Source organism: Monodelphis domestica, chromosome 2, assembly GCF_027887165.1.
Source record: "Monodelphis domestica isolate mMonDom1 chromosome 2, mMonDom1.pri, whole genome shotgun sequence".
Classification (NCBI taxonomy): Eukaryota; Metazoa; Chordata; class Mammalia; order Didelphimorphia; family Didelphidae; genus Monodelphis; species Monodelphis domestica.
In genome coordinates, this window is record NC_077228.1 from 319,758,672 (window position 1) to 319,786,417 (window position 27,746).

General features: G+C 36.2%; 1 protein-coding gene across 2 annotated transcripts in view; it reads right to left on the reverse strand.

Moving 5' to 3' along the window:
• The window catches only part of LMBRD1 (LMBR1 domain containing 1), a 291,538-nt gene that overhangs the window by 197,962 nt on the left and 65,830 nt on the right, over positions 1-27,746 (reverse strand). The window contains exon 1 of one of the 2 annotated variants that reach the window (XM_001372997.4): positions 5,940-6,262. The exons of the other annotated variant lie outside the window; for it this stretch is intronic. Coding sequence (XP_001373034.2) covers positions 5,940-6,014 — 75 coding nt within the window. The 5' untranslated portion in view covers positions 6,015-6,262. Of the gene's footprint in view, positions 1-5,939; positions 6,263-27,746 lie in introns of those variants that run through there. 2 annotated transcript variants of the gene reach the window in all.

Here is a 27,746-nt window from a genome sequence, read left to right on the forward strand (position 1 = left end):
ATGAGAATTATTTAGAACAAACAATAATTTTGATATGGTTTCATTCTGTGACAGCTATGATCACACACATTTGCTTTAGAAAACAAGCAATTCAAGAGCCTCTATCCTAGTATGAAAGAAACAGTTGGAATATTCCTTGCTCCCATTGGCCTCTCCTCCTACCTCTATTTCTAAGTAGCTTCTCTTCTCAGGTTCATGAAATTCATATCTACCATCTGATCAAAATCCTGGAAGCTGTTGTCTACACACAACAATATCGAGCCTCTTTCTTCCTCAATGAAGTTGGTTAAAAGACTCACAAATTTCTCTCCTCTTCAATTTCTGCCCTAATACTTGGGGGCTTCAACAAACATAGTGACTCTCTCTCAAAAACCTTAACCATTCCATTCCTCAACCTAATCACTTCCTACTCCTCTACCCTACTTCAACCATGGACAATGAGGGTTATGTCCTAACTTGCCATCCACAAATGCACTTCCCTCCTTGTTCAAGAATTCTAAAAGTCCCTTGTCTGATCAAAATCTATTAGCTTTCCACCTCTCCCTCTAACCTTACTCTTTGTCTGCAACATCACCTCTAATCCTTAGATCTCTCAGTTCTCCCTTACCCTGGTCTCTCTCCCTTCTCCTCATCTTGACCCTTTGGTGAATCAGTTCAACTCCAGTGTCCTCTTCTCTTGAATCCCTGACATATTGATGATTGCTTCCTGCCAAGCTTCAATCTTGGATCATTCCCAAAATCTACCATCTTCATTCCTGCACACATACTTGATTAAAGGTGGAGAAAATCAAGTAATCTTTCTCAGTGAATCTACTACAAATTTATGTCACACAACTGTAACTGGGCCCTTACTACTACTGGGTAATCCTATTATGCCTGCCTAATCAACTTTATCCCATCTCTCCATAGCTACTCTACCAAATGTTTACATCCTTCATCATACTTCTTTTGGCTTCCCTCAATCCATTCCTTATCACTGAGATTCTTGCTATCATTATTATCTCCTTCAACCTTCTAATACAAGTTGAGATAGTCTTACTCTTTCTTTACCAAGGCTAAACCCTCTATATTAACAAGCAATCCAATTCCATCCCTTTTCCATCAACAGACTACTCCCATTGTTATCACCATGCTATCACTTATCTTCAGTCTATACCAGCTCCTTCCCCTCTACTTACATGTCCATAACTCCCTAATCCTCATTAAAAAAAAAACAAAAAACAAACCCTTCATTTGATCCTTCATTCTTCCTTGCTATCATTCTAAATCTCTCCTCTTTTTGACTAAACTTCTTTTAAAGGCTCTCTATAATAGGTGTCTCCACTTCCTCTCCTTTCACTCTCATTTTAACTTTACAATCCAGTTTCTGACCTCATCATTCTACCAAAACTGATCTCTCCAAAGATATCAATGATCTTTTAATTGTCTAATTCAATGGCATTTTCTTGGTCTTAATTCTTTTCTACCACTCCCCAGCATATGACTCTCTTAATCACTTATGGCACTTTATAGATGCTTAATAAAACTTGGAGAGAAAATGAAATGGAATCATGAACACAACTACAAAACACTTTTCACACAAATAAAAACTAGATCTAAACAAGTGGAAAAACACTAATTTCTTACGGGTAGGATGAGCTAATATAATAAAAATGACAATCCTACCCTAAACTAATTTACTTATTTAGTGCCATACCTATCAAACTACCAAAAAATTTTTTTCATAGAATTAGAAAAAATGATAACAAAGTTCATCTAGAAAAACAAAAGATCAAGAATATGAAGGGAACTAATGAAAAAAAGGGAAGGATGGCGGCCTAGTACTACCAGATCTTAAACTGTACTATAAAGCAGTGATCAACAAAACAATATGGTACTGGATAAGAAATAAAAGGGTGGATCAAAGTAACAGACTAAGGGTAAATGACCTCAGCAATTTGGTGTTTGCTAAACCCAAAGATCTCAGCTTTGGGGACAAAAACTGCTGGGAAAATTGGAAAAAAGTAAGGGAAAAATTAGGTTTTCATCAACATCTCACACCCTATACCAAGATAAATTTAAAATACGTAAATGACTTAAATATAGTGAAATCATAAATAAATTAGGTTAACATAGAATATATCTATGGGAAAGGAAGGAATTTGAAACCAAGCAAGAGATAAAGAACAAGATATAAAATCAATAATTTTGATTACATTAAATTTAAATGTCTTTGTACAAATAAAACCAATGCAACCAAAATTAGAAGGGAAGCAACAAACCGGGGAAAATTTTTATAACAAAATTCTCTGACAAAGGTTTACTTTCCCAAATATGTAAGGATCTAAGTCAAATTTACGAGAAATCAAGCCATTCCCCAATTGACAAATGGTAAAGGGATATAAATAGGCAATTTTCAGATGAAGAAATCAAAATTATCAATAATCACGGGAAAAGTGTTTTAACTCTCTCCTGATTAGAGAAATGAAAATCAAAACAACTCTCAGGCACTACTTCTAGTGGATCAGTCAATATGACAGTAAAGGAAACTAATAAATGTTGGGAGGGGATGTGGCAAAATTGGGACACTAAAGCATTGTTGGTGGAGTTGTGAATTGATCCAAACATTTTGGAAGGCAATTTGGAATTATGTCCAAAGGGCGTTAAAAGAATGCATGCCCTTTGATCCAACAATACCACTACTAGGTTTGTACCCCAAAGAGATAATTTTTAAAATGGTAGTACAAAAATATTCATAGCCACGCTCTCTGTGGTGACAAAAAATTGGAAAATGAGGGGGTGTCCCTAGATCGGGGAATGGCTGAACAAGTTGTGGTATATAATAGTGATGGAATACTATTGTGCTATAAGGATGATGAACTGCTTGCTTTCTATATGAATTCTAAAGACCTCAACAAACTGATATAAAGTGAAACAAGCAGAACCAGGAGAACATTATATGCAATAACTGAAACACTGTAGGATGTTCAAATGTAATAGACCTTGCTACTAATAGCAATGAAATGATACAGGACAATCCCAAGGGACTTATGAGAAAGGATGCTATCCACATTGAGAGAAAGAACTGTGGGTGTAGAAATGCAGAAGACAAACATATGAATTATCATTTGTTTATATGAGTATAAGATTTGGGGTTTTGGTCTTAAAAGATAACTATTACAAAAATGAATAACATGGAAATAGTTATAAAGTGATAATACATGTATGATCCAATAGAAATGCTTGTCAACTCTGGGAGTGGGGGAGGGAAGAGAGGAAGGAGAGAACATGAATTATGTAACCATGGAAAATATTAAAAAATAAATATTTTGAAAAAAGACATAGGAAAAAAATCAAATGGGATCAACCATACTAAAACACAAAGTAGGGTCAAAAACATTTTAAAAAAGAATTAGGAAAATATTGCTTCAAAACAGCTAAATTTAGTTGCAGAAAACAGACTTTCAGTAGAATGTGTATCTGGAGGGGCTGTTACTTGATTCCTCTACAGTGCATCATAAGTATCTTGAAGTTAGAAAAACAGTGAGAAGACCAAAAAATATTTTTCATGGTTAAAAAAATACAAAGTAGAGCACTGAAAATTGGGAAAAGGTAATTCTACTAATGAGACTCATAGGATTACAAAACTTCCCAAATGGAGATATACTCCTATCATACAATCTTCAACTATGCCCTTGATGTGTTACAAAATGTTAAGAAATTTATCAAAGAAATGGAGATAAATATAATTCAGTAGCCTGGGAACTCAAGTAATTTAAGCCCCACTGAAAACTTCTGGGCTATATATAATCAAGGCTAGATTTTGTAAAAATGGACTGTCAAGGTATATTTTGTGATAAAAGGTACACCAATGTGATAAAAATGTGGTTTCACGATGAACAAAAAAAGATGTAAAATCTTGTAAAGTCAAGCTGTATAAAAGAAGTATAAAATAAATCCTGCAACAAATGAAGGATATAGGATTAAATGAAATGAAACAAAAGGATTTTTTAAAAAGAAGTCCAACAGAATGAAGAGGAAAAGTGATAAATTTAATGCACCTTAATTAAATCAATGGTAACAATGAACAGAAAAGAACTATGATTGTCTCTCTGGAAGAGAAGGTCTGCAGAAAAATACATAAAACACCAAAGGGAGGAATTGAAAAAAGGCTAGAAGAAAGAGGAAAATCTCCATTTAGTGGTAGGAGAAAAAAAAACAAAAAAAAATCACTCCCGAGAAGTAACAAATTTTAAAAGCAAAAACAGACAAACATTTTCAGATATGGCTAACATTTATATAGAACTTATTTATAATTAACTCATTTGATCCTCACAACAACTCTGTGAAGTAGGTAGTTTTATTTTTATTATTTCCATTTTACAGATGAGGAACCTGAGGCAAACAGAGAGTAAGTGACTTGTCCAAGGTCATCCAGCTAGGAAGACTATGAGGCTGAACTTTGGTATTACTAACTTCAGACCAATACTTTATCCCCTGAGTTACCAAATAGCCCAAAAGGGATTAGTTTTGTTTTGCTTTGCCCCAAAAGACAGAAGTAAAAACAATAGTTATAAAAACTACAGAGGGCCAGATTTATTAGGCTTTATATAAAGGAATACTGTTTGAAATTGACCAAATAAAAAATAAAAATAAAATAATACAATGAAAATTATATTCCTTGGAAGCAAGGCATGTTTCCTTTTTATTGTTTCTATCTATCCTCAGTATCAACCACATAGCCAGGTATATAGAAAGCATTTAAATTGAAGGTTGATAGAGCTACATGAAGCAACTAGTCTAACACTCATTCTACAGACTGATAACCTGAGTCAAATTGAGTTAAGTGCATGCCATAAAGTTGTACAAAAATATCAGAGCCAAGTATACCTAACATGTTTTATTTTACATGTGCAAACACAAGCCAAAAGAGAAATTAATCAACTTATTAAGCACTTATTGATGCTCTAGGCACATAACCTCCTGAAACATTACTCAATGGGACTGTATCTGTGGTTTTCTAAGTAAATATGCAGCCCAAGGGATCTATCTCTACTAGTAAAGTTTGACATCATGGGACTAGGTGGTCTCCTAAGGTCTTTTCCAGAGCTGTCTTATATGAAAAGTTAACTTGGAGTCTGTGATTTAAAAAAAAAAAATCTTGACAGCTGTACTTCAATTGGTTACCACTATATTCCTGTGTATTTTATGCATTTAAAAACATTATTTTGAAAAGAGGGGTCACAGGCTTCACTAGACTAACCTGTGGGACAAAGTGGGAGAGTGGGTGCCTGACACAGGAAATTGAAACTAACACCCCATGACACAAGGACAAGAAATGTACAATGGGAAGAGGCCTTCTAGAACTGTAGACATGGACAGTGAGAGGGAGCATGGCGTGGTAATGGGTAAGGGGAAGAGGAGGGGGCATTAAGACCCTCCTTACCACGTCTTTTCTAAAATTGCCCTCTAGAGGTTTACAGCCTCCGGAGTCCAAGAACAAGTACACCCTCCCACCGCCTGCCCGGGTTGCCACCCTTCATACCGCGAGTGGTTTTCTACATATAAGAAAGATCGACACCCACCACCGTCTCCGGCCTACCCCACCCCGCGACAGCGTGAGTTTTTGCTCCCCCTCCCGCCCTAGGCTCCTCCCAGGCCCCCCGACCAGGAGGTGAAGAGGGAGGGGCAGTCAAGGAGTCAGCAAAAACACCCACAGTTCTCCCACTCCCACGCCCCCACAGGAAGAGAAAAGGCAAAGCTGGGCTTAAGTCCCGGGCGTTTAGACTCTTCTGCCCACTGGTCTGGTCTGGTCCCATCCTCCCAACCCCACGCCAGCCGGGCCAGGGGTGCCTTTATTTTCCTCCAAGAGGGGCCGGCTCTGGGGCCAGCTCCTCCTCCTCCCCACAGCCACAACAGCAACGACGATGACGGGCGGCGCCTCCTCCTCCTCCCCCTACCAGTAAGAGCAGCCCGAAGATCCACCAGCCGATCACTAGCTCCGCAGAGGCGGACCCGTTCCCCGCCGCCGCCATCTTCACTTCCGGCCAGGAATTACGGGGAGGGTGACGGCACCCCACCAGGGAACTAGCTAGGGGCCTGGGACTCGCCGCTCGCGCTGCCCAAAGGTTAAAGGAGCAAAAGGGGCGGGGCCAGTGGTTGCCAAGGAGGAGAGTCCACTAGCATCCCCTAGCGTCCGAGTCGGGTAAGGCTCGTGGAATAAGGTGAGGGTCGGGAGAGAAGGAGGTAGGATTCTGTGGCTCCTGACGCGATTGACGTCATAACCCCGCCTCCTTCTTGCTCGCTTTGCATTCGCCAGCTCGGAGCTGGTTTTTTCCTGGTCTTTTCCGTTGCTGAGAGAAGGGCCGCCACAACTGACTTTTTTTAGTAGCAAGAACTTTAGCGCGCATGAGACTATTACCGCTAACCAACTGAGACTAATGGACTAGGGATTCCAAGACAGTAATGCCCCAGGAACTGGACAAGACGAGTACTGGAATTCTCAGGGAATTTTTATTATGAAACCTCAGTCACTCCAGGAATGAAGAAAGTGTATGTCTCCGGTGTCCAATTATACCCATCATTTTACAATTTACAAAATGTTTTTCTTACAGCTGCCCTGTAATATAGTTAATGAAAATATTATCCTATCCATTTTACAAGTGAGAAAATTGAAGTCTGGAGAGATTAAATACTTTTAAGTAATGGTGATATGAATAGTAGAATTTAGAATGACAATGTGAGAACAGGAAGTGGCCTTAGAGATGTCTGGTACAATCTCATTTTACAGATAAGAAAACTAGAGTCCAAGAGGTTAAGTGACTTAGATAACTACATAGCTTTTCAGTTAGGACAGAGGTTCTGAACACATGACCTAAAGAATTACCTAGTTTGTGCTCATACTCCTTTATCTTGTAGGAAGACATTCACGTTGAAAATGAATACTTTCTATTACTAAATATTCCCCAAAGAGATCATTAAGAAGAAGAAAATCCTACTATATACCAAAATAAAGCAGCACATTTTGGAAGCACATTCCAATTTCAATGACTTAGAAATAAAGTAGTTGTCCATCCACTGGGGAATGGATAAACAAATTGTGGTACATGAATATAATCAAATTTAATTTATAATTTTAATGATATGCCAATCAAACTGCCAAAGGGTTACTTAAAGAATATGGTAAAATAATAAAATTCATTTGAAGAAACAAAAGATCTATATTACCAAGGGAAATTACTGAAAAAGGTAGGTATTAAGAGGAGATTAACACTTTTCAGTTCTCAAATTGGTTTATAAAGCAGCAACCATCAAAACCATCTGCTAATGGTTAAAAAAGGAGTAGATCAGTGGAACATATTTTACAAAAGAGAATCAGAAACACTGGAACTCAAGAATTTACTGTTCAACATATCCCTAAATATAAATTACTTTGGAAATGGTTCTACCTTTGATAAAAACTGCTGAAGAAACTGAAAATCAGTCTGGCACCATTAATATTTGTTATAGTTTTATGCTAATGTATTGTCATATCAAATTCAAAATGGATATAGTTTTCATAATTATGAGAAGGAGATATAGGGGAGCAGCTAGGTGACTTGGTGGATTAATAGCCAGGTTTAGGTAGGAGATCCTAGATTCAAATATGACCTCATATTTCCTAGTCATGGAACCCCAGGCAAGTTACTTAATCTGCATTGCCTAGCCCTAACTATTCTGCCTTGGAATCAATACACAGAATTGATCATAAGATAAAAGGTCAGTTTTAAAAATCAAGTTGGGAGGAGTGTATTCTTTTTTTTATTCTTTTTGTTTTCTATTACAATTTTTGACAGTTGTTTTCTGACATTTTACAATTCAGATGCCATTCCATCCTCCCTCTCCCATACCCTAGGTGAGAAATAGTCAAATAAAGTGCTTTCATGCAATATATATTTGGCCATATTGCAGAGGACACATCACACATGCAATAAAAATCTCAGAAAAGAAAAGAAATGAAGAAGGGCATACTTTGATCTACAATTGGACTCCAACATTTCCTTCTTTGATTGTAGGCAGCATTGTTCACCAGGAGACCCTTGTGAATATCTTGGAAACTTACTTTGCTGATAATATTTAGTCCCTCAAAGTTGATACAATACAATATAATATATAATATAATACTGGTGTTACTGTATACAGTTTTCTCCTAATTCTGCTCACTTCACTTTGCATCAATTCACACAAATCTTTCCAGGTTTTTCCAAACTCATCCTAGTCATCATTTCTTATGGCACATTAGTATTTCATTACAACCATATGGCACAACTTGTTCAGCCATTTCCCAATTGATGGACATCCCTTCAATTTCCAATTCTTTACCACTACAAAAAGAGCTGCTAAAAAATACTTGGTACAGATAGGTCTTTTCCCCTTATTTCTGTCTCTTTGGAGTATTGTAAACCTGGAAAATTTCCCAATGGTGAAATTTCCAACATTTATAAGTCTAAGGAAATTTGAGGTTTACAGTATAGACCCAGTAGTGGTACATAGTTTTATGGCCCTGTGAGTGTAGTTCTATATTGCTTTCCAGAATGGATATATCAGTTTACAGTTCCACCAAAAGTGTATTAGTATCCCAATTTCCCTACATTTCCTCCAACATTTATCATTTTCCTTTTTGGTCATGTGGCCATTCTTAATGTTATGAAGTGCTATCTCAGAGTTGTTTTAGTTTGCATTTCTCTAATCAATAGTGATTTGAAGTATTTTTTCATGTGACTATAGTTTTAATTTCTTCTGAGAATTGCCTGTTCATATATCAATTGGAGAATGCTTTGTATTCTTATAAATTTGGGTCAGTTCTCTAGATATTTAAGAGATTAGGGCTTTGTCAGAGACAACTGTCATATAATTTTTTTCCCCAATTTGTTGTTTACCTTCTAATCTTGGCTGCATTCGTTTTGTTTATACAGAAACTTTATAATTTAATGTAATAAAATTGTCAATTCCATTTTCTCATTGTTCTTTATGTCTTGTGGTCATAAATTCTTCCCTTATCTAAAAGGTCTGATAGTTTTCCATTTTCCCCTAATTTTTTATTTAGATATAGTTCTATATCATATACAGATTCTCTATAAATAATTCTATATACATGTAATATAATAGTTAATAAAATAGATAATAATCTATTTCTAGATTAATCCATTTTGACTTTAATTTGGTTTATGGTATGTGTTGATCTATGCCTAGTTTCTGCCACACTATTTTCCAGTTTTCCCACAGTTCTTGTCAGGTAATAAGTTCTTGCTCCAAAAGCTTGGATCTTTGAGTTAATTGGACACTAGGTTACTATGATCCTTAACTACTGTGTGCTGATTACCTAATCTATTTCATTGGTCCCTTACTCTATTTCTTAGTATAAGATTGTTTGATGATTACAACTTAATAGTCTGTGGTACAGCTAAGAGGTTGCATTCTTAACCAAACAAGAGATAAAGAAGCAAAAAATAAAATAATTTTGATTACATGAAAAAGAAAAGATTTTTTTAATAAACAAAATGTATCTAGGTTAAGAAGGGAAGCATTTGAATGGGAAAAAATTTAATCAAAATTCTCAGATAAGGATTTGGTATTCAAAATATATAGGCATCTAAAAGCTATATATATGACTAAAAGCTATTATCCAATAGATAAATGGTCAAAGTATATAAAGGAAAAATTCTAAAAAGAATTTAAATCCTTAATATTTGTTATCAAAGAATGCTTCAAATCACTAGTAATTAGAGGAATGCACATTAATGCAACCCTAAGCTTTCATATCACACCCAGGAAATTGGCAAATATGAGGAGAATAGTCAATATTGGAGGGATTAAGGGAAAACAGGCACTAGTATATTCTTGGTGAAGCTATGAATCAATAAAGACATTCTAGAATGCAATTTGGAATTACGCAAATAAAATGACAAAAATGTTTATACCCTTTGACCCAGAAATTTCACTTATATAATCCGATTGTTAAAAAAGAAAACCCCTGTATCCACCAAAATATTTATGGCAGCACTTTTTGTATTTGCAAAGCAATGAAAATCCATCAATACTTATCAATTGGGGAATAAATAAATAAAATATATTACATGAATGTCATGTATTCTGTAAAAATTGCTCTGTAATGTGTTTTATAAGAATTGACATATATAAATAGAGAAACATAGACTAACTTAGATGAAATGATGCCAAGTAAACAAATCAAAACAAAGAAAACAATATGCAAAATGAATACAACAATGTAAAGAGAAATAAAAACCACCAGAAAACAATCAAAAGTCAATGCTATGAATTTACAAAGAACAAGCATCCAAAGAAAAAATAGAAGACACTGCCACCGCATTCCTTTACAGAGGGGATTGGTATACCAGTAGGTACAACGCATATATATTTACTCTTTATCAATATATTTATAGGTTTTGCTGATTTTTTTTCCATTTTATCCTTTTCTTTCTTAAAAATTATTTATTATATTGGGTAACTTTCTGGAAAGTCTAGTTTCAATCCAAGAGGAAGTAAGTAAAGGAGAAGATGATTACTCATCATGGCATAATGGGACTAAGTTCTGATCTTAGCTGCATCACCTTAGGCAAGTCACTTAGCTATGCTGGGCCACAGTTTCTTCATCTGCAAAGTGAGGGAATTGGTTTAATTAATTTCAAAGTTCTCTTCTTGCTTTAAAATTCTATAAATCTAGGTTGACAACCTGCACCCATGGGGAAATAATGTAAATTATAAATGAATTCAAATTAACAAAATATTCTAGAGGCAAAAATATTGTGCATAAACATTAGCAAAATGATTACAGTGAAAATTAATGAGGGAAAACTTCTTAGAAGAGATAGATATTGAGGTATATTATTGTCCTAACATTGTTTAAAAATTTCTATATGCTTTATATAGAGAGGGTACTCTTCTGTATTAATGGAGGCCTTTGTTCAACCTTTGAGATAGACATTCTCATTAAAACATTACATTTAGAAAATTGATTACATCTCATTAAACATTCAGTAAGTATGTATGCCTCTACTCTGTGCCAGGACCTGTGCTAAACACAGAGGGAGAGATAGAGAAACAAAAAAGAAACAGTTAAGAACAATTAACTTCATAAATATAAAATATGTACAAAGTAAACAGAAAGTAATTTCTCTGGGAGGAGGTACTAGCAACTGGGAAGGTCAACAAAAGCTTCTGGTAGTAAGTCGGACTTGAATTTAGCTTTGAATAGGAATTTTATGAGGAATTAGAGGTACAGGGAGTGTATTTCAAGGTTGAGTAAAGGCACCCAAGTAGGAAATGGAATAATTGGAATTCAGTGAGTAGGTCAGTTTGGTAGAAGGTAGACTGTATGAAGAGTAATTTGGGAAAGTAGTCTGAAGCTAGATTGTTAAGGGTATAAAAGGACAAAAAATGGGGGGAAGGGGTTTGCATTATCCTTTATGTGTACAGGCTGCATCCTTGGACTAGTTATACTTGTTTGCCCACTGGCACCTCCACGAGGATGAATTATTGAATCACAAGATTCTAAATTATTATTTTAAACAAAATAATTGAGTGACATCTTCAGAGTCTCAGCCCAACAAAAAAGAACAGACTAATCTTCAAAAGATGCGAGAGTCAAATATGGACAGAAGAGAGATCAAACTTAAGTTCCTGAGGGAGGAAAAACCTGCTTATCCAAACATTTACCCTAGAAAACTATTCTGTACCAGAGATGGCAGCAACTGAAGGCAGCATACAGGATAAACAGTTCCTGGAATCAGACTTCTTGAAAGAAAAGCAATTCCACTCCGGATCCCAAACCCAATTTCTTTTGGAGAAAAGAAGAGCAAGTAAATTATACTTACCAACATGCCCTGAGGAGCAGACACACACAAAAAGTTCTGCATAACCACCAATAGCATCCTCCTTTTTGTTCTGATAGCCTATGTTTATGATCTTGCATTTCTCCCAATTGGCTTCTGTCCAACCATTAAATATGTGCAAATATAACAAACATTGGTCTGAGTGATCACTGTATTCTTGCTTTGAAACCTTTGATGGGGATACATTGTTCCTTTCTGTTTATCAGCTCTCTTGATCTCTCTGGTCTTCTGTTTCTTAGAGACAGATCCCTATCCTTCTGTCTGCTCTCTAGCCTTCTGTCCATAGCAGTCCTTTATATGACCACTTGTCACTTTCTGGGCACTCAGAGGCTATCTCTTTACTGTCTCTGCCTATCCACTTGAGTAAAAATGTCTGGCATTCTTTCTATACTGTCACGTTGTACAACTGAGAGGAGAAAAAGATGCTTCCATATTCTGAGTGTAGTAGCTTATCAACAAATGGGGATGGATGAGTCAAAAGGAGTTACATCTCTCTCATTGGAATGACAATAATACCCAACTTACACAATGCTTTAAGATTTGTAAGGGACATTACACATATTGTCTCATTTTGTCCTCACAATTACCTTATGAGGTAGGTGCTATTATCCTCATTTTACAGATGAGAAAATTAGGGCATCAGGAGGTTCAGTGACTCACACACAGCTAGTAATTATATGAGGTAGAATTCTAACTCAGCTCTTCCTGACTCCAGGTCCATTCAGTATTCTATCTACTATGCCATGAGGGTCTATAAAAGATGCCAGCACAAGCAGGCTCAAAAAAGGACCAAAATATTGATAAATCAGTAAATCAATTCCCTGGTATGCCCTACATTTTCAGTTCTTGATATAAAGAACATATTTCCAAGCCCCCAATTCTTTGTTCTATCAGTCTCTTCCTCTTTGTCTTATCCCTCTTGGAGTTCAGTTTTCCATTGACACCCTAATAGCAACCCATTCTAGCTTTTCAGTCATCTTTGTTCTCTTTACAATTCCCTCCTCTTCCCCAGTTAAGGATTATCTTTCCTATGACAGGGGAAGGTTTTTGTCAACTCCTAGTATATGTTGATTTTACCTATGATGGGGCAGGATCTCCTCTGAAGTATAAAGTTTAAAATCAGAACACAAGAACAGGAAACAGAGAAGAAATAGTGTTTGGAGCAACAAAGTTTGATTAAACCAGGAATAGTGATGAATGTTGTCTATTTACAGTGAATTTAGGAGAATTTGGAAGGCCTAACATTCATCAACAAGAAAACACACATATATCTGCAAGAGACTGAACACAATATATACTATTAAACTCCATATATAATAAAGCCTCTTTCTGTACTAGAATTATGGTCTTCCACATAACTGTTACTTTCACCAATTCCCCAAACTGTTACTTATCCTTGAATTCTGCTGATACTAGTATTGCCCTAACACATCTGATCCCAAACACCACTTCTTCCTTTTCCCTCCATTCATTATTGTGTCATGGATTCTTGACTCTGGGGGAATCTATAGACCTCTTCTCAGGATAATGTTTTTAGATGTATAAAATAAAATACATAGGATTGTTAAGGAAACAAACAACTGAAATCATTGACAAAATTATTTTTAAAATATATACACCAAATTAAGAGCCCCTAGTAGAGAAACAGTATAATGACTTTATATCTATTATCTTATTTTTTGTTTGTTTGTTTGAGGTTTTTTATTTTAAATTTTTTCCAAATCATATGTTGATATGATTTTTAATATTAATTTTTTGACATTTTACAAGCCATGTTTTCTCCCTCTCAAACCTCTTGCCTCCTCAAGAAGGCATGTAATTCGATATAGGTTGGACATATAACAATATATATTTCCATGTTTGTCATGTTATGAAACAGGATACATATTGCTTACACTAGAGAAAAATTCATAGAGGATGGTTTTGTTTTGATACTGGATTTCCCTTACCTCCACCAGACCCAGGCTAGAAGTGCAGAAGCCCCTCATGGCCACATACCACTATAAATCCACCCCCCAGAAGCTGTTTCTGTCCAACAGCTAGTTGCCTCTCTTTAGGCAATTCAATGCTCTTTCCTACCCTACTTACCACATTGGTGTAAGATTTAATGGCGACACCCAGACAACTTTAGCTCTGAATTCCCAACCTCAAGAGATGCACAAGCCTCAGTCTCTGTAGAATCAAAAACTACAGACGTGACCACCACATCTGGACAGTAACTACAAGCCGAAAAAGCAACTCATATCTATTTCATGAATCTCTTTATATGTTAGTTATAGCTTTGCTCACTAGATTGTAAATTCCTCGAAGGCAAGAACTATTTTGCTTTTGTCTGCTTCTCCAGCATTTATGAAACATCGATGAACGTTTACTGCTTTCTTTAACTCATTACTTTAAAATAAGTTAAGTTGAAAAGGACTTTAGTAGTCCATTTAGTCCATCCCCTTGTTTTTTACAAATGAGGGAACTGAAACCGGGGAGAGTGACTTGTTCCCAGTCACACAGGTAACAAGTACCAGAAAGCAGTATTTGAACCCAGGTTCTCTTCTTCTAAAATCAATATGTTAATGATTTCATAACATTACAAAACAATTTTTTTTAGGGCATTGTTAAGTGGAGTATGACTGTGCAAAAGTCTCATGAAATAGTAAATAGAGGGCCAAACTTGGAGTCAATTAATCCTGGGTTTAAAATTCACCCTCTTATTTATATTAGCAGTGTGCCCATAGTCAAGTCACTTAACCTTACCCCTAGGTAACTCTCTAGCAATATTTAGCATTTATAGTGCTTTGGTATTTAAAAAGGACCTCTTTTGGAATGTTAAATTGTAGGCAAACTGCCACTCTACATGGGTGGAGATTGTTTCCATACTGAGAATTCCCTACATGAATAAAATCACAATACCAAAAAAAAAAATTACTGTGTTTCACTCTACTCAGAATTTCAATCATTTTCACAAAAATGAACTGGGTGACTACTAAAATATCTACTTTTTTCCTCAAAATTATTTCTTTCACTTATTGTTATATACAAGATGTCTTTGTTTTCAAAAATTTACAAAATTTGAACTTCACCCAACTGAAATGGAGTCTTCTTGTTATATTTACTATCATAAACATAAAGATAAACTGGACCAAAAGTAAAAATAATAAAAACCTATTGAATTCTCTTTTCATGTTAGAAGAGAGGCAATGTGATATAGAGGAAAGGGCACTGGGCCTAAACTCAGAATGAAATAGAATCAAATGTTTGCTTTCAACACTTACTATTTAACCTTGAATCAGTCATTTAATCTCTCTGAGTTTCAGTTGCTTTAACTGTTAAACAGAAATGATAATATAATGTCTAAGTAGTAATCTCATAGGGTTATTGGGAGGCTCAGATGAAAGTAGAATACTTCATAAATCTTCAAGTACCATGAAAATATCAACTTATTTTCATTTTTAATATTCTATGAAATATGAAAATGTATTCTTCATAGACTATTAAATTCATATATTTTAGGGAGATTTACTGTTTACTATCTGGGATCTGAATCAAAGATACCATCTAGTCTGCTACTTTTTGCATTGTCTTTGTCCATGGAAATCCAAAGGAATGCTTTCCTTTTTAACAGAATCTGTTTAATAATTGAAGGGGACAAATATTCTTTTCCTCTGTCTACCTGTTTCCCAAGATGTAGGTAAGGAGAGGGGTGGATAGGTTGATTACCTCTTAAATAGCTATCACCAATTAAAGATGTCCTGGGATGATCAAGGGTGGGGTTCAATAATGACTTTCTAAAAAAAAAATCTATTTTATAGACTATCTATCTCAGCTCAGGTTGTCCCTGGTTTGTGAGAGACAACTGTGGAGCCCTGTTTCACTTTATTGGCTATGATGCCAGCCTAACCAATAAACTTGATAAAATAAATAAACTTATATTCTTAGCTAGGAATCAGTCTCTTGAGATAATTTTAATCATAATAGGAATATATTCTTAGGCAAATCATTTAGCTTCTTCCCTCCCCTAGCCTAATCACCCATCCCAACAACTGGAACACTGAACTCTACCTTTCCCTCAGTCACCCTCTAACCCATGGGATCTCTTGCTCACAGGGCTTGAAGGAGATGAGAGTCACTGATTTGTTTCCTTCTAATGAGATAAGAGAACCACACCTTACCATATGTCCTATTTCTATGCCTCTCAGCTCATCTTCCAAACTCTGCCTCTTCTTCCTGCCCCCATAACTACTTATATATAACATAAGAATCTTTGGGCCTTGATAACCCCTCTAACCTACAATAATTTTTCTTTTATGTAATGTCTCCATGGTTGCAAAAGTGTGTATAATATATATTAAGTAAAGTAAACTCCTTGAGAAAGACTAGATCATTTTTTTCCTTTTACCCATAGTGCTTGGATCACAGCAAGGCTGTAATAAATGCATTTTTATTCATTCTTTGGGTTTTAGTTTCCTTATCTAAAAAAGAGAGGGTTGGCAGAAATATGACAAGATGTCAGAATGAGAGAGCATGAACGCATTCTTCTTACATAAATACATTAAAATATCTCTAAATAAATTAATAAATGGATAAGCAAATAAATTCTATAAAAAGGGGAAACAAGAAAAGAAGGAGAATCAAAATGTATAATCTTTCAGATTTCTTTGAAAAAAATTCCAGTAAGGAAACTCCCTCTTCCAAAGCAGATTAACACTTACTCTGCAATTTATAGTGTTGCCCAAGATACTGATAGATTAAATGACTACCTAAGGTCACACAGCCATTATGGATCAGAGATATAATCTGAAGGAAAATTCTTTAGACTCTCAGGCCACTCCTCCATCTACCAAAATACATTACCTCTCTTAAAGAAAAAGAAATGAGCAAACAACAGAAAAAAATCCTTCAACATGATAGGAAAACATTATGGAATAAAATATTCCAATGAGAAATTACTAGAGCTAAAAAATAACATTAACTTCAATAATAGCCCAAGAAAAGCTAAGCTCCACCCTGCACAAGATATATCAAATTGAATAACCAAAAATAAAAATTTAAAGGACGATAAATAAACTAAAAAACAAAGATCTGTTAAATGTAATAAAAAATCTATCATCAGTAAAAATGAAACAAAAGAAGGCAATTCTGCTACATAAATAGTGTGATGGAAAAATTGGATAAAGAAATGGAATCAATGGAAAATAAAATTTTCAGCTTGAAGGCCAATTCTTTGTAACAGCAGAAAATAGAGCAAAATGATTAATAGGCTCCCTGACTGGGGAAAAAGCTTGAAAAAGCAAATTTGATGAGATTATAAAAAAGAAAAAGGTGGAAAGATCACAGAATCATAAATTTAGAGCAGGTAGGGATCTTAGAAACCAGTTAGTCTAACAAACCATTCATTTTACAGAGGACAAAACTGAGGCTCAGACACATTTGGTGATTTTCCTAAGGTCACGTAACTATAGCAAGAAGCAGTGTTAAGATTTGAACTAAGGTACTTTGACACTAAATCTAAGACTCTTTCTACTCACTATACTGTTTCCCTATATTCACTGGATACTGCCAAGATAGATACAAGTTCAAATCAAACAGACAAAATCATTTATCAAAATACCTCAATTCATGTCATAGAGAATTATTCATTTATCAGAAGAAAACAGAAAAAACCTCAATTTGGAGAAAGTCTAGGGAAATTGGACTTCACCTAGAATCAGATTAGTTCTTGAAAGCTGATTTCAATGTCAACATTCTCACTTGAGAAATCTACAAAAGCTACAAATCTGGGCATCATTTATTGTTTTGTTGATTGTCTAGACTGAAAAAAGTGATGGAGAAAATTTTAATATATTCCAATTAAAATTAAAAGTGGATTATAAGTACATTTTTTTCTTTTTTGTAAATCCTAGCTAAAACCTAGAATTTTCTTCTGCTGCTAAACTAAGCATAATATTTGAAGGTTAAAAAGATAGTTTTTCTATCCTGCACAATAATTTCAAACATTGCAAGGCTTGTTTACATTTATTGACTCAACCTCCTCATCTCCCACTCACATCTCATATCTTGAAATCTGGCTTCTGACTAAAACTGCTATTACTGGGTAGGTTACTGATGATGTCTTAACTACTAAATAATAATTAACTTTACTAATATTAAGCCTTTCACATTCTTATTCTACATAGCTCCTTTACAGCTTTTGACATTGTTGATCATCATTTCTTTCTTCCTGGTTACTCTTTACTGGCTTCTATGGTATTATTATCTCTAAATTTTTCTCCTGTCTGATTCTTACCACTGAATTATCCTTTATTTGGATGTTTCCCCAAAGCTCTGCCTTGGGCTCTCTTCTCTTCTTTGCCCATACTTTCTTTGTTGGAAATCTCATCAGCTCCCACAGGTTCAATTATCACCTCTATACAGATAAATCTTAAATCATATAATCCAGTACTTATTTCTCTCCTGAACTATAGTCCTTTCTTTCTAGTAGCTTGCTGAACTCCTTTAACATAACATGTCCATTATGAAACTCATATTTCTCTTTACCCCCTCCCCTCCTAGAAACTTCTCTATTTCTGTTGTCCAATGTTCACCTCTTAGGGTAATCCACAACTCTTCTCTTTTCCAAAGGAAGCTGGGAAGGAAGGAAGGAAGGAAGGAAGGAAGGAAGGAAGGAAGGAAGGAAGGAAGGAAGGAAGGAAGGAAGGAAGGAAGGAAGGAAGGAAGGAAGGAAGGAAGGAAGGAAGGAGGAAGGAAGGAAGGAAGGAAGGAAGGAAGGAAGGAAGGAAGGAAGGAAGGAAGGAAGGAAGGAAGGAAGGAAGGAAGGAAGGAAGGAAGGAAGGAAGAAAGGAAGGAATAAAGGAAGGAAAGAAGGAAGGAAGGAAGGAAGGAAGGAAGGAAAGAAGGAAGGAAGGAAGGAAGGAAGGAAGGAAGGAAGGAAGGAAGGAAGGAAGGAAGGAAGGAAGAAAGAAAGAAAGAAAGGAAGGAAGGAAAGAACGAAGGAAGGAGATAAGTGTTTATTAAGCACCTACCATATGCAGGCATTGTGCTAAGTGCTTTACAAGTATTATCTCATTTGATCCTCACAAAAACCCTGAGAGGTAGGTGTTCTTATTATTCCCATTTTATAATTGATGAAACTGAGGCAGACAGAAGTGCCTAGGGTCACACACCCAATAAATATCTGAGGCTGGATTTGAACTCAGGTCTTCTTGACACCAAACAAGTATTCTATCTACTGAACCTCCTAAATGCCAATATCCTATAAATTGCTATGGTTTCTCCATTTTAGCTTCAAAACATCTCTCATATCTAATTCCTTTTTCTCCACTCAAATCTTTACCTTATTCCAAACTCTCATCACTAACTGGATTATTTTAATAGCCTCAATAGCCTTTAATAGCCTTTCTTTATTTTCCTAATATCTCTTTTTCCAACTGTCTACCAAAGTAATATTTCTTTTTCTTTTTTAAACCCTTACCTTCCACCTTAGAATCAACACTATGTATGGGTTCTAAGGCAGAAGAGTGGTAAAGACTAGGCAAGGGTGGTTAAGTGACTTTCCCAGGGTCCCATAGCTAGAAAGTGTCAGAGAACAGATTTGAACCGAGGACCTCCTGTCTCTAGGCCTGGCTCTCAACCCACTGACCTACCAAGGTGTCCCCCAAAGTGATCGTCCTAAAACACAAACTTAACCATGTTTCAACCCTTCTCAAAAATCTTCAATGGCTCCCTATTTCCTTCAGGAATCTTAGCCTGTTATTTAAACCCAAAATACTCTGGCTCTCTCTAATTTTCCAAGTTTACTTGATATTACTTACTTTCATGTTTTATTTACACTAATCTGGCCTGCAAACTATTCTTTGAGCATATTGTTTCATGTCATGCCTCCATATGTTTGTATGGTCTATTTCTCATGGCTAGAAAGCACAGCATTCCCTACCTTCTAACTCCTTTGTTGTTTTTGTTCAGTTGTTTCAGTTATGTCTGACTCTTTATGACCCCATTTGGGTTTTTCATGACAAAGACACTGGAGTGGTTTGCCATTTCCTTCTCTAGTGGATTTAGGTAGACAGAGATTAAGTGACTTGCCCATTCACAAAGCTAGTAAGTATCTGAGGCTAGATGCTAATTCAGGTCTTCCTGACTCAGCTCAGTGTTCTATGCACTCAGGCTCCTAACTCCCTTTAAATCACAGTTGAGGTGCCACTTCCTACAGGAAGCCTTTCCTGATCACCCTCTTGCTCCATACATACCCTCTTTATCAATGCTCTCTTTTTCAAAAAGAAATCAATAACTGCATGTGCTCTAGATTTATTTAGTTGTACATGTGATATTTCCACACACACACACTCCAAAAAATGTCTGCTGAATTTGAATTTCTATAGGAAAAAAATTCTTCCTGAAGTCTTTGATATGAAGTCAATCCATGAACAAACCTTTAAGTAGTTCCTAATGAATGCTTGGTAACCACCTTGAAAACTCAGAATCACTAAATTATTAGAAAGGCAAGCCAGGTAAATATGCATCTGATTTAGCAAAACAATAGAGGGATTATGACCTAAAATTATCTCAAGGAGTGAGTAGACAGAATTGGGCAAATTTATTATTAATTTTATTTAGGGTAAACAGAAACATAGAAAAGTTTCATTATAACCTATCTGGAGCAGTCTCAGAGGATGAGAAGCACTATAGAAAGTGAGGTGGTGCACTTCATAAAGTGAGTCCAGACACCCCAAAGTTCAATTAATGGAACCAATATTTGTTCATTAATCTATTGATTAATAATACGCACCTAACTGGCCAGGGCAGCCTTCCTAGTGAAAGCCGTCCTGAGGCAAAGTTACAGTCAGTTTTTATAGGCTTACATACGTGAGAGAGGTGAAAAGGTAAAACGAGCTCATACAAAGTTAATGAAGGATATATGACTTTAAGTTTAAAAAAAAGTGCAATGTGGCCTGGGGCAGACTGACCAGGGAAATCAAGTCTTATTGGACACAAGTCAGATGTACCATCTACTGGGGAGGATGGACATTCTTTGTATATCTTCTCCTATACCTGATTTATCTCGTCCTTGAGGAACCGTCCCCTGTCCATCTGTTCTTACAGCCCGAGAAAGCACATTCCTTAAGGCTGCTTTTTATAAGGGAAAATATTCCTTGATTACTACCTTTCCTAATTGATCAGGGACTTTGCTTTACTCTATTTCAAAAGAATAATGAAAAGAGCAAGGGATTCAGAGTCAGAGGACCTATGTTCAAGTCTTTCTTCTGTACCGAATATTTCTGTGACCTTGGGTAAGTCACAATCTATCTAGGCCTTAGGTAACAACATAGCACAATGGATTGGGTCTAGAGTCAGAAAGATTGAGTTCAAATTAAGTTTCAGATATTTACTAGCTATGTGACCCTGGGCAAGTCACCTCTGTTTACCCCAGCATCCTCAATTCTAAAATGGCTATAATAATAGCACTACCTCTTAAGATGTTGGTAGAAAAAAATGAAGTAATATTTGTAAAGTACCTAGCACAATGCCTAACACATCACAGGCATTCCATAAATTTTATTTTCTTCCTTCCAACTCAATGCCTATGACCCCACTATAGCACTGGTAGAATTACCTTAATTAGAGCCACTGGAAGGAAATAACAAAGTAACAATAAATTTGAATCAGTTTAACAAACGTCCAGCAGCAAGGTCATTTTGCTTGACCACTAAAGGTCACAAATGGTCATGGCTGCTGTGGATACATCATCATCATCATCAACAACAACAAGAATTAAATACTAAAATATATATCAATAAGAAGAAAAGTAAAGTTTGAGAGAGGATAATTGGCAAGAATTAATTAATGATGGGATGCCACAAATTGTTTGTTGTTGTTTGTCCTTTGTTTTTGAAGAGGATCAGTGACATCATAGGGTGGTGTCTTGAATGGTTCATAAATTGGATTTGTGAGGCAGTGTTTTGCAAGGTCATTAGCCACAAACACACACTCTCTCTCTTCCAGTAATCAAAGTCAAATGTTAACACAAAAATCAGGATGACTGGTAATGATCCAAGCTGCAGTGGATCACCTTGACTTCTTTGCTGTCCAGACAAGCACTAAGTACTCCTCAGTACCTCCTTTGGCTGTCTTCATGACTGTTGGAACAAACTGTTCTCAAACACCCATTCTTCTAGAGAATGTCTTCATGGACTTGGGGTAGACAACCACCATAATTCACCAATGGGTTTGTGGCCCAGTAGTTACCTTCAACCTAGTTTAGCCCATCTGCTGAGATGGAGTACTAGAGTATGAACATTATATATGCTACAGCTTCTTGAAATCACAGGCAAGGACTGGGTAAAAGGTGGACACTTAAGGTGGACGAGCAGTCTTGAAAAGGGCTCAACAAATCCTCAAACCAGAGGCATTGTTCTAGTCCTCCTAAAATGTAAAAAGTAATTACAAAAGGTGTGATATAACACACATTTTTTGGTTAGATTATACTTTTTTTGGTTATATCAGATCTTTTGTAGTTAGTTACTTTTTTGTAGATTAAAATGGGTAGATCTACTTCAAATACTGAGCTAACACTTTTGGGGGATTAAAAATATAAAAATAGTTAGGGGATTACAATTCAATCTTCCCAAGAAAGGAAGAGCTAAATACCTTCATTGTTATAATCAGGAGATTGCTAAATCCAATTTTCACAATAGGGACCCCTTCTCCCTCCTTCCTTCTTGAACCTCAATTTCTAACCTTCCATCTGCCATGTTCCTTTTCTGTTTCCCTCAAATAAATTCAGTTAATAGGACCTAGGAACTGAGTCAAATCTTTACTAGAGGGAAGCTTGAGATTGAGGGGGAAAGAAGTGATATTTCTCTCCCCAGAGAAAAAAGAGGCTTATCATCACAAGCTTCTTCAACCAAGATCCTTCAGAGAACCCAGCAGTTAAGAGTTGAAGCCAGCTATAGTGTGTGTGGGGAGGTGGTTATCAGGGAGAGCTGAGGGGGAAAAAAAACAAACCCATCTTCCTTCTCTACCTTGGCTTATCAAGATCACCTCCTCAATCTGTCCCTACCTTATAGGGGGAAGACTCCATTCCCTTTTCACCCTTTCTTCCTTTGTCATAAATCTCTCCCTTTTCACCCTTTTATTACACTACTTATATAATTAATAACCATAACACTGAAAAGGAAAACAAACTTGAAAAACTTAAGAACTCTGATCAAGGCAATGGACAAACATAACATAACTAGAGCACCAAAAAACATGCTTACCACTTCTTGAAAAACATATTATGATTAAAGGATCTTTTGACTGTAAAAACATATCATTATTAAGTGTATTTATATGTACTTAACAGTATAATAATTTCTTTTTTAAAGGAAAAATCAACTGACTTACAAATATATATATATATATATATATGTATGTGTTTGTATTATGATTAAAATTCTCTGGAGAGTGCATATTAATTTATAATTATTTATTAGTAAAAATTAGAGAGAAGATAAAATCAAATGATCACCTGGCCATGCCTAATTAATCCCAGTTTGCTACACTTGTCTCCATTCACTAGCTAAACATGGTCTTGCCAACAAGTGTCTCCAGCCTAAGCTCCCCAAGAGCTGAAAGCCCCCCAAAAGACATTCCCACTTCCTCAGACCCTTCTCTTACAAAGTCATTGACATCACTCCTGGATCTCTTTGGTTGGGCAGACTTGACTGTAGTTCAGGTCAGAGCCAAGTATTCAGATACCAAGAGTCATATAGGACAAGAGATCAACCTCTTCTGAGAAGTCAGGGAGCCAGGAGACCTCTGGCATCTTCCCATAGGATGCAGCTCACCCAGGCAAAGGGTGAGGCTGATACTGACCAAAATCTGACCAAAATGGGTTTTCAAACAGAATAAGGGGTATAATTTATATTAACTTCACACACATATATATATTTTTCATTTTAAATGAATTACATTGGGGGTCTAGAGATTATTGTAGTTTATAAATGCTTCCTATAACATCACACTTAGGACCTCATACCTCTCTTCAAAGCCCATAAGGCACATCTCACTTCTTTCTGGGTTTGTCTGATTCCTCCAATATGTTCTCACACTAGCAGATATGTTGTGTTATTATTTCTACACTAGCAGGTTTCCAGGGGTTGACCCAGACTACCTCAGATATTCAAACTCTCTCAGGATCCTAAGGGAAACCTTGTTTTGGGGAAATACAGTTTTCATCCTCTCCCTCTTAGCCACACATTCAATGTGTTTTCTGTTTATACATCTAGACACTCAAAATAATGATACTTATAAAACTTAAACATAGCTACTTACTATAGGTACTAATTTATTAATTAAATATATCACAATGCATATGTAAACCCAGATCACATTTTTCTAACAAAGTATTCAATAGCCATGGTGACAGGGAGCCACACACTTTTAGGGAACCTGGCAGGAAAAGTCATTAGGGAACTCGTACTTTGGGCAATTCACAACTCTAGGCTGCAAATTTCAGTATTATTACCTTATCCCTAGAACCAATGCAATACAAGAAACTGCTTCACTGCTTAATTATTTATCCTCATCACGTGTAAGGGTTAAAGTAGGGGTTTTGACAAAATAAGAGAGCAGCTTTTAATAATTTAAGTTTTAATGAGAATATAGAAGAGTTGTAAATTAATATTATCCCTTTAAGCCAGGGTAAAGAAAACTTCTAGCAGCTTTTGACAATTACCAATTTAGTTTAATTAAAATAGAGACAGTAAAAAAATGTAGTTGAGGAGGGAAAGGTAGAAAAGAGGAGATTACTAATCTTATTATATCTTGTAAATATGCCTAAAATTCCCAATACTATCTAAAATTCCTAATAACTACCTCTAGCTATCTTTTGAGGATAGCTTCTTCTTGCCTGGCAAATACCAGGCCTATCTAACCTATACTGTCTATAAATTATTCACTAACTACCTAATTCCCTAAAATAATGGATAGCCACCACTCACTCACTCCTTCAGTTTTCTATAGTAGCCCAAACTGTCAGTAGTCAACTAACAGCAGATCCTTACCTATGAGACAGACCTCCTTTTCTCTCGAGATCCCAGAGACAAAAAGCCCTTTAAAGGTTAAAGCCAAAAGCCCTCTCAGGAAGCTCAGTCCTGCCTTTATATTCCAGCAATTAAACACCATCCCACACTATCAGCAACCACCCCCCAACAACCAACCAATTCATGCCCAGCAGCCATCTTCCCTGTAACTGCTAGTCTTGTGAGCAATTCAACTCACCAACCATCATTAACTGTCTCTCTTAACTGGCAGCAACTGATGCTTGCTCAGCAGGGGACACCCTAGTTACTACTTCCTTTCACTGTGAGCTAGTTAATCCCCACACATCTCTATGGTAAGAGGACTTCCAGGTCCCCCTGTTAAATTAAAGAAATTAAAGAATTCCTTTTTATACACCCTTCAATTGGGGAAATGCTCTTCTTTTCTCTATTAGAACAGTGTTTTGAAACTCTTTCAATTATATGTCACTTTTAAAAGGACATTTAGAAAGTTTTAGCACTTAATATGAATAACACTATGCTTTAAGCCAGACAACTTTCAAGTTCAACAAACTCTGGGCTAAATAAACCAGCCTGTTCAGTTATGCAAGTTACCCCACGTGGTGCTAGACTATCCAGTCAGAACTTATAGCAACATATCTCTCACTAGGATACCAAAGCAACTGTAAATCCCCTTAACTTTTCTTCCCCAGGCTAGAGGTGACATAGAGGGTAACAAATCTCTCTCCAAAGCTTTGTCTTTCTCCAACTTTAGGTGGCATTGAAGGGCAATTGGGTCATTGGACAAATGAAATTAGTTCTCTGACCAATCAAGAATTATTCAGCTAGGGGCAACTGGGTAGCTCAGTGGATTGAGAGCCAGCCCTAGAGATGGGAGGTCCTAGGTTCAAATCTGACCTCAGACATTTCCCAGCTGTGTGACCCTGGGCAAGTCACTTGACCCCATTGCCTAGGCCTTACCATTCTTCTGCCTTGGAACCAATACACAATATTCATTCCAAGACAGAAGGTAAGGGTTTAAAAAAAAAAAAAGAATTATTCAGCCAAAGCCCTTTTCCAGCTGGCTTTCTCTAATTTCCAGAGCTAGAACACAGTTTTTACAGGCTCTCTCCTGCCTTCCATTTTCTTCAGGTGTTCCTTCCTCTGCTGCTGCTGTCTTTTTTTTGCCTATCAGCTGAAGTAGTTGTAGATAAATGGCTAAAACAAGAGACTTCTAACTCTATGACTCACTTTTTATCTAAAAAATCATAACTCCCCAATTTCTCTTATCAAATAGACAGTACTTTTTCAATCATACCACAGGCTCCAAATAGTTATGTAATTTGTCATTTTCTTAACCTTACCCTCATTAGTCAAAAAATATAACACATAAATTAGCTGAGGTGTTTTTCATGCCTTCTCTAACGTCTCCAAAAAGAAGATTCATCTTGTTCACTTACATTTTTCTTTTTGTTAATAAAGTTTCTTTCTCTGCTTTTTCATAACACTGAATTATTCCTACACAACTCCACATAGTTAACAAGAGAACCAAGTCTTTAAATCCATAATACAGGTCATTCTCTCTCCGGGAACTGTCCAGTCTCATCTGTGGGTAAAGTATGTGATGTAAGATATAAGAAGGCTTGAAAAACAGAAATGAATCATTTATCAAGGCTTTGAAAGCAAAAACAGGATTTATATATTATATATACAGAGCCTCTGGATTTTATTGAAAAGGGGAGGGTATGTGAAATGGTCAGATCTGCATTTAGGACGATCAATTTGACAGCTGAGTAGAGAATGAAGTGGATTCAGTCTTAAGGCAGACTGCACTACCAGCAGGTTATTGCAATAGTCCAAGTGTGAGGTGATAAGGGCCTTCACCCAGGTGGTGCTAGTGTCAGAGGAGAGAAGGTAGGGAAAAAAAGGGAATTATCAACTAATTGAATATGGAAAGGAGAGAGAAAGTGACAAGTCATGGTTAACACCGAGATTATAAGCCTAGGTGACTAGGAAGACAGTGGCACCCTAGACAAAAAAGATAAGAAAAGGTTTGGGTAAAGGAGAGACACTAATGAGATTGCTTTGGGGCATACTGAGTTTAACATACATATGGAACATCAGATTTGAGAAATCTAATAAATAATTAGAGGTGTAAGAGAGGTTGGGAGAGATTGTACAATGGATCACAGAGTCATCTGCATAGAGATAATAATTGAAATCCATCAGCAAACGAAATCACCAAGGAGAGGGGAGGGAAAAGGGGACCAGAATAAAGATTTAATCCCTATGGCTACCTGCCATGACATGGAAGAAAGTTCATAACAGGAGACAGAAAAGGGATGATCAGACAGGAGAATTAGGAGAGCACAGTGTTACAAAAACTGGTAATAAAGAGAAGATAGGGATTAATAAGGTCAAAGGCTTCAGAGGGGTCTACAATGATTAGGATTGCTTTTTTTTAAAGGTTATTAAGTTTGGCAATTACGAGATAATAAGTAAATTTTGAGAGAGCAGTTTTGGTTAAATTATGTCCAATCAACATCTCAAATTCAGCAAGTATAAAATATAAAAAAAATATTTCTCCCTAAACTTCCATGTTGTTGTCAAAGGAATGACAATATTTTCACACGTTTATAACCTTGATTCTGAAATTTAATTATTTTCTACATTAGGTACCACTTTATCCAATCATCTCATATCCATCCCCTTTTCTTTACTCATAAAGTCATTACCTCTTTAGTCCCTCTTAAGATGGATTACTGTTATAATAATTAATAATATAATTGGTCTCCTTATTTATATTCTCTACCTCTCTCCAGTCTATTCTGGCACTCATTTGCCAAAAGAATCTGGCTAATGCATA